General features: G+C 47.8%; 1 protein-coding gene across 1 annotated transcript; it reads left to right on the top strand.

Moving 5' to 3' along the window:
• Nucleotides 1–2722: 2722 nt before the first annotated feature.
• Nucleotides 2723–7551, top strand: ppp1r1b (protein phosphatase 1, regulatory (inhibitor) subunit 1B). Its single transcript, XM_047038179.1, has 6 exons — nucleotides 2723–2740; nucleotides 3045–3092; nucleotides 3275–3358; nucleotides 3525–3600; nucleotides 4952–5110; nucleotides 6033–7551. Exons 1-6 carry the CDS (start codon nucleotides 2723–2725, stop codon nucleotides 6182–6184), a joined length of 537 nt encoding a protein of 178 aa, XP_046894135.1. The 3' UTR covers nucleotides 6185–7551.
• Nucleotides 7552–7855: the final 304 nt, after the last annotated feature.

Here is a 7855-nt window from a genome sequence, read left to right as displayed (position 1 = left end):
CGGTGTCATTAATCAGTTGTGTTCAAAGAGCTGTTTTTCACTCTCTCTTTCTGCTGTGCCCCCACCAACCCCCGCCCCCGCCCGCTCCCATGAGCATTCTCTCCGGCTCCCTGCACGTCTTTTAGCTTTCAACCAATGGAAGTCCTCTCCACATGTAGCACTGTCTTCGTGTGTTTTGGAAGAATGTTTTCATTGTGTCCAGAGCTCTTACTGTGTAGTCCTTCCGCACTTTCAGCCTCTGCCAACGCAGGCTCAGTGTAGTCATGGTGACGTGGGGGAGGCGTGGGGTGTGGGGGTTAGGGACGGCAGGGGCAGGGTTGGGATGGGGGCTTGGAGGGGAGGGGCATCAGGAACACACCTGTGGAGCTCCGGTACTCCCTGAGACGATTTGTCTAATAAGAACAGTGGTGGAGGCCAGAACAGCGGGGCTGATCTTAATGAGACTGAACAATGGCAGCTACAGAGGCAGGGAGGGAGGGAGGAGGGGGAGGGGGGAGAGGGGGGGTGGGGGTGGGGGGAGAGGGGGGGTGGGGGTGGGGGGAGAGAAGATAAAGTGCACCGGGGGTAATCTCACACGCTGTAGCCCAGTACTGGCGTAAATTGAAAAGTCACAGACGATCTTATGTAACCGGCAACGTGGGGTGATTTAAAAGCTGCGCGGAGTGTTACATCATATGGCCTTTCCACCGTCATGTGTTCCTGAAACCGCCGTCTCCATGGTGGCTTTGTATGTGTGAGCCTAGTCACTGTAGTTATTTTCATTTAATGTCTCTGAGAGAGCCGTGCACCTAGATTAGGCTTGTGTCCAGTGAAAAGTCGTGTTTGATGTTTTCCCAGAAGAATAGCACTCATGTGCTTTACTGTAATAGGGCATCCTCGCCCAAATCAGTGTGCAGCAATGTGCAGCATCAGCCCCACATCCACAAGTAAAAAAATTCATAAGTCATGCCTTCATTAGGCTAGGTAAAACCAAGGTTACAGAGTAATCTACATTCAGTGTAGACATTCACCACTGGCCTCCATAGCAGGTGAATATAAAGTAGCTGACACAAAAAACAACGAATGTTAGCGTATACCTCAGTGACCTAAATTATCCAGCATCGTTTTTGATTGAGTGAGTTTTTTTTCTCATTTTTCTTTCATCTCGTTCCATGTATCTTCATTAGTCTCTCTCTCTCTCTCCCTCTCTCTCTCTCTCTCTCTCTCTCTCTCTCTCTCTCTGTCTCTCTCTCTCTCTCTCAACAAAATGATCCTATGAAGACACCATTCCTCTGCCTGGCAGGAATGCAGCAGAGCAGCCAAATTGTTTGCATGGGGAGACCATGGACATGGTAACATCTGGTCAGGTCCTCTCTGACAGTCCTAGACTGTGTATACTAACTCAACCCTGGAGCCCACAGGAAGGAAAGGAGACTCAATTCAGCAGTGTCTGGTAGCAGGTGTGAGCCAGGCAGCAGGCATGCAGCAGGCAGGCAGGCAGGCAGGCAGACAGGCAGCGCAGCAGCCATCAGCCCCAGGCTTCCCCACCTGGTCTGGGGAGAGAGGGAGACAGAGGGGGTCAAACCGAGCCCTGCGGATGTCCCCTGCTGTGGCTGGCGGAGGGAGGTGCGAGGTCTAGAGGAAGTGACACGTCACGTGAGCTCCACATCATAACATTTCAGCTGAGAAGAGATCACACAGCGTAGTGTTAAAGAGAAGTCGAGGGAAATAGAGTTGTTTTGAAACACGTGAACGGGGATAATGTTACAGTGAAGGTGATGAATGTGAGGGAGGGAGAGAGAGTGACAGTGAGGGTTCGATGCAGTAAAGGTATTACTTGATTGATGACATTATGTGTCACTGGTATCATAAACAGCGGTCGAATCCATGCTTCCACACCCTACATTATCCTGTGAGCGGCCGTAGCTTTCCACTGTTGCCTACAAAAGCTTTTGCTTTGGCAACACTGACCTCACTCTCTGATGCACGTCAGTCTGTTCCTACATCCACATTGTGAAACATAAACACAACCCACAGAGCAGATTCCCCACAAACAAACAAGTGCTTCTCTTCATCTTTTGTTGTGTGGTGTGACACCGTACACAGTCAGCTTTAGGTGACCCCAAGGTGGGCTCGTCCTTGGGCTCTGTCTAAGTGGTTCTGAATGCCTGTGTCATGTGATGTAGTGTGTGGAAGTTTTGAGGTGGAATCCAAATTGCTACTGGATGAAAGAGTGACTAGGAAGGTTCCACTTGGTAATATAAGTGAGGCACCATGAATTCAGCTGCTTGGCCCTTCCCTGAATAATTTTCATTGTCTAGTATTTTGAATTTTAGACCCTGTATTGTGTGAGTTGGAAAGGCTGTACAGGACTGGTGCCTATGGCAAGACAATTTTGTCTGTCCCATGTTTTTCTGCCTGCCTGCCTGATTGTCTGCCTGACTGTCGGTCTGTCTGTCTGTCTGTCTGTCTGTCTGTCTGTCTGTCTGTCTGTCTGTCTGTCTGACTGATTGTCTGCCTGACTGTCTGTCTGCCTGTCTGCCTGCCTGCCTGCCTGCCTGCCTGCCTGTCTGACTGCCTGACTGCCTGTCTGCCTGCCTGCCTGACTGCCTGACTGCCTGACTGCCTGACTGCCTGTCTGACTGCCTGACTGCCTGTCTCTCTGTCTGCTCCATGGCAGGGAGGGGGCTTGTGGTTGGGTCTGATTGCTCCTCCTCTCTCGTCTCTATGTGCTGTATCTGTGATGAGGAAAGGCACGAAGGCAAACCAAGACACAATCCACACTGTCTGGAGATAAAGTCCCAAAGTCCACTCATGTGGACAGAGTATGGGTAGTAGACGTCACACATTTACGTCAAACAGTGAAACATCTGTTGCTCAAGGTGCAACTCTGAGGCTCCAACTGAATCTCGGATTGCACCATTGCTTGTCTGAGGAGGAGCGATTCCCCCAAACTGTTGAGCACAATCACAAAACAAGAGGCCTTGTGTTCCAGTGACTCCAGCCTTACACCTTTGACCTCATCTCTGCTTAACGCTCAGACTATTTGCTAACGGTCTCTCCAGTCCAACTGGGAACTAAATCTTAGAAGGCCGGTGGTGGCCCAGAGCTTGGTGAGTCACTCGGAGGAGGGGAGGATTCAAGCGGTCAAACATCATGATGTTGATGATCTTCTTGTGTGTTTGTTGGAGGAGGGGAGGATTCAAGCGGTCAAACATCATGATGTTGATGATCTTCTTGTGTGTTTGTTTGTGTGTATGTGTGTATCTGTGTGTGTGTGTGTGTGTGTGTGTAGATCCGGCGCAGAAGGCCAACACCTGCCACACTGTTCAGAGTAGCAGACCAGGCCTCCCCTGAAGATGACCAGTCCACCCATCAGGTTAAAGTGCGCCCCTGCTCAGGAGCATCATGCCAGTATTATGGCTACCGTCACAATAGCAGCATGATCAACATCATATGGCTTTGCTTGACATGAATATACTGCACGTACACAAAGGCTTTTTACTCATCCCAGTGTTGGTTTGGAACTTTCCATCCTTTCGCAGTGGGTCGTCGGGGAGAACGGCGTGCTTAAACCCAAGAGGGTCAATCCCAATGTGTACCAGCCGCCGTCACTGAGAGGTATGTCTGTTACTGAGGTCAGACACTGTGCTCTGTGTTGTGAACCATCCCTGTGTTCATGCCTTGTTTTACCCCGCTTCTCTGTGTTATGTTACCTGTCCTGCTGTGTGTAGACTGTAGAGGGCAGCAGGGCAACATGCTTGATGCAGATACATCGCACCCTCTTTACAGTTCACGTAAGGGATCGAGTGTGGTTTGTTTGGAGTTTAATTTGGATGAGTATGCATGTGTGACTGCACTGCATACTTCACATACTTTATTTAAGAGAGAGCGAGAAAGAGAGAGGGACAGAGACAGGGGGACAGACAAAGAGAGAGAGAGAGAGACAGAGAGAGAGAGGCAGGAAAAAAGAGAGACAGAGAGAGAGAGAGACAGAGAGGGAGGAAGAGAGAGAGAGATTAAAGACTGACAGCTGTGAGACACCGAGTGTGAGTCTGTGCAACTCTGGATCATCCAGCATTACAGGACAGCGTATACAGCTGCTGACACACACACACACACACACACACACACACACACCCTCTCTCTCTCTGCAACTGTAGGTGCAACTATAAATGCAGTTCCATCCTTGCATGCAGAAGCAAAGCTGTAGGTAATATGTAGGATGTGGTTGGATAATCTGAAAATAATTTTGAGTTTGTCAGCAGTGCTTCATAAAATAGGGATTTATGGGTGCGTGTAGAATAGGTTAGTATACTGACTTGAGTTGTGTTCATGTGTCAGAGGGTTGTTTGTCACCCAATCATCTAGTCTCGCTGACAGATTGGGGAAGAGAGCCCTTCCCCCCTTTGAGATTTATGATCAGATATCCCAGCAGAGAACAACAACCTGTCTCTGTGTCGCAGTGCTGGAGGTGTGTATTGCGAAACAGAGAGAGAGAGAGAGGCCAAGGTGACCTATGAAAGAGGGAGAGGGAGAGGGGAGACCGTAGGGAATGAAGAGTGCTAGGGCGAGAGATAGAATGAGGTGAGTCAGCATTGTTTAGAGCAACAGAGAACAGGAGCCGAGAGGGATAAAGAGAGAACCGAAACCAAAAGGAGAGATGAGAGAAAGGCTAGGAAACAAAACACCACCTTTTTTAAGTAGAAATCACTCACGACTGCAAAGATCAATGAGAAACAACCAGTGTTACCACATCTCTGTGTGCTGGGATAGCTGGTGAACTCATCCGTCTGTCTGACATGCACTGAAATACCCACATGACGCATGGTAACAATAACAAGCCTGTTGAAGCCTAGTCAATCCAAAACCTATCCCTTTATCCCTTTGTCTGTGTTTGTGTTTCTGTCCCTGTGTGTGTGTGTGTGTCTGTGTTTGTGTGTTGCCTAAATCTGTATATGCATGAGCACAGCCGTGCAGAAGATGGCTGAAGCTCACATGCAGCACCTAGGTGTCTACCCCCCTCTGGAAGACTTTGAGGGGGAAGAGTACCATGACTACCACTGGCATGAGGAGGAGGGGGAGGAGGAGGAGGGGGAGGAGGAGGAGAAATCCCCCAGCCAAGGTGCCGGTGAGAGGGCAGCACCCACAACAGGGCCCTGCGTTCTGACAACCGCAACACGCCACAGACAGGAGGGACACTGACTGGAGCTAATACACAGTACACACACCTGCATGTACAACTCAGAGGCTTGGTCTGTCTGTGTTCAGTAGCTGCCGGGATTCATTTAGCCCCCTAGCACTGCTTCAAAGGGCTCTTTGTCTGTGGGCCATCTTTGTGCAGTCTTCGGGGTAAAGTGAGCTCCTCCGTGGATCAGTGGGGGTTCAGGTGAACTTTACCGTGTTGACAGATCTCCCTAATGTCTCGTTAGTCCTCTGGCCCCAAACCTATCTGAGGGGGCCCAAACCTATCAGAGGGGGCCCAAACCTATCAGAGGAGGCCCACACCTGTCACAGGGCACACTGGAATGTATTGTGCATCCTGTACTACCCTACCCTGGTGAAGGTTCCAGCCAATGTTTCACTGCAGTTACTACACTCACTGTTTGGCAGAGCCCATTGTTTGATGCTGTGTAACCAGTTTTAATGTATATCTGTCCAAAACGTGGTCATGACAGTACGTATTTTCCAAAAGGAAACACCTTGCCATTTTAGCACAGCACCTCAGGCAGAAACTCAGTTGTTCGAGAAGGAGATGGAGAAGCTAATTCCTTGGCGCACACTGCATGCACGCTGTAGCACCTGCACAGTTTTACAACTTTAACTCTCTCCTACACGAAACTACCTGGTGTGTGTGGTCTGAGAAGGAGTTCTGAGTGTAAATACAATACTGTCAATTGTAAAGGGGTGCTAACTGCTTACCATTGAGCTTTTGAGCTGCCATAATTGACTATGCATGCTGCATTGAGTAAAATAGACACAGAAACATGTCAGGTTGCTTGTGTGTGATGTGATGTTCGATTGCATCTGTTGACTGGACCTTTCTCCCTCAGATCAGAAAGATACCCCCACTGCTGAAATAACAGAAAAGGTGTCAAACGTGACGATGATGTCCAAACAGGTCCAGGAGGATGACGACGAAGAGGAGGATGAGAAAGAGGAGATGAAAGAGGAGGGAAAGACAGGAAAACAGACGGGGGAGTGACTGATGAAGGGCGGCAAAGAGTGGGAGAGGAGAGGGGAGAGAGAGGGTGTGTAAGAGTGTCAAATATTTTTTAACTCAAAAACATTAAATGACAGGAGTGGATGTGCAGGTGTGTGTATGTGTGAATGTGTCTGACGTCAGTGTAGTATTTGAGAATAAAAAGTGTGTTTGTGTGCGGATTCTATCTCCAAGTGACTAACTCTGGATGCTGTTGACAAGTATGAATAAATGAATTAGCAATAAAGCTGTATGTTTGAAATCGCCAGAGAATTGGAGAGAGACATGGGTGGGAGTTGGCAGGTGAAGTTGAGGTACAGGTCAAAGTGTTTTATAGATGTGCCCTTTATGGCGTGGCGAAGAGTGATTCAACAGCACATTATGTCAGTCAAGCTAAACACGTCACTTTGGCCCCCGTGTCTCCATGAACATGATGGGAGTAGAATGGTTCAAGGTCCCCAAGGTCACCAAGGTCACCAAGGTCACCATGATCAGATGCCTCCCAGTGTAACACTAGTCTTAACCTCCATGTCAGAGGGTCCCATTTTTGTGCTTGAGTTTTCTCAGGCCACTCACACAAACACACTCACACAAACACACACACACAAACACACAAATACACATACACCTTTTTACTGTATGCAAATAACAATAATATTATGGGCACCTTTCTTATGAGCTTGAAAGACCTGCGTGACACTTTCAAGCTACGCATCTCGTTTTGCCCTGGCCCAAACCGAACATCTGGTTGAAAACAAAATGTGAAATACTTTGGTCTGCTCAAAGAAAAGGGCTTATACTGCCATCAAGTGGTTGTAGTCAGATATAACAGGGAATGTTTCTGCACAACTAAAGGATGGCACAGAGTAACTTTACTCAAACCCATTACTTCATATTTTAGAAAATATCTTGTATAATTCTACCTCTGAAAAATGTAACCTGGCCAACGTTTTTTTGTGGATAGCGTCACATGGTTTGTAATAGTTGCAGAAAAAAAATCTCCACAATTTTGTACACATGTATAGTTCTTTTTCTTAAACCTACAGTTCAGAGTAAAACGTAGTTCATCCTATCTGTGACTGGACACACTTATACTGTCTGGATGGTTGTACAGGCCCAGTCTAATTTGCTGATGATTAATAATGTGGTTGCACAGCCTCTCTCACAGTCACACAAGCTCTCCCTCTCTCCCTGCAACAGTGGAACACCACATCTGGGCGTTAAAATGCTTTATACTATCTGAACGTTGTTATCATCATTATGTCCGAGCGTTGTTCAACTGCTTGATGCAACTGAACAGATAAGTGTACACATGTTTCTGATAAAGGGTTTTCTTCATTTCCAATAAAACACTGTTGTTATCTTCTCTACTCTGACTCCTGTGTGTGTTTGAGTCATGGGATTATATGTGCGTGTGTGGGAGAGATAAAGAGAGATACAGAAGAAAACAAAAAGAGAACGATAGAGATAGATTTAACATGAAACTAAAACATCAGGAGAGTTCCTCTCCCTAGGTGAGACAACTTTGGGCGCGGGGTGCTGAAAGAACAGCGCATCATGAGAACGAGCGAGCGCGTCTTTGTATATGCCTGCTGCCACTCAGCCGTGCTGGGTGTACTCACAAGTTACATCTCCGCACAACAAAACGCTATATGACTATTAAATACTGCAACT

This window comes from Hypomesus transpacificus, chromosome 17 (genome assembly GCF_021917145.1).
Source record: "Hypomesus transpacificus isolate Combined female chromosome 17, fHypTra1, whole genome shotgun sequence".
NCBI lineage: Eukaryota > Metazoa > Chordata > Actinopteri > Osmeriformes > Osmeridae > Hypomesus > Hypomesus transpacificus.
Note: the sequence above shows the minus strand (reverse complement) of the source record. Positions and strands in the feature narration are given on the sequence as shown.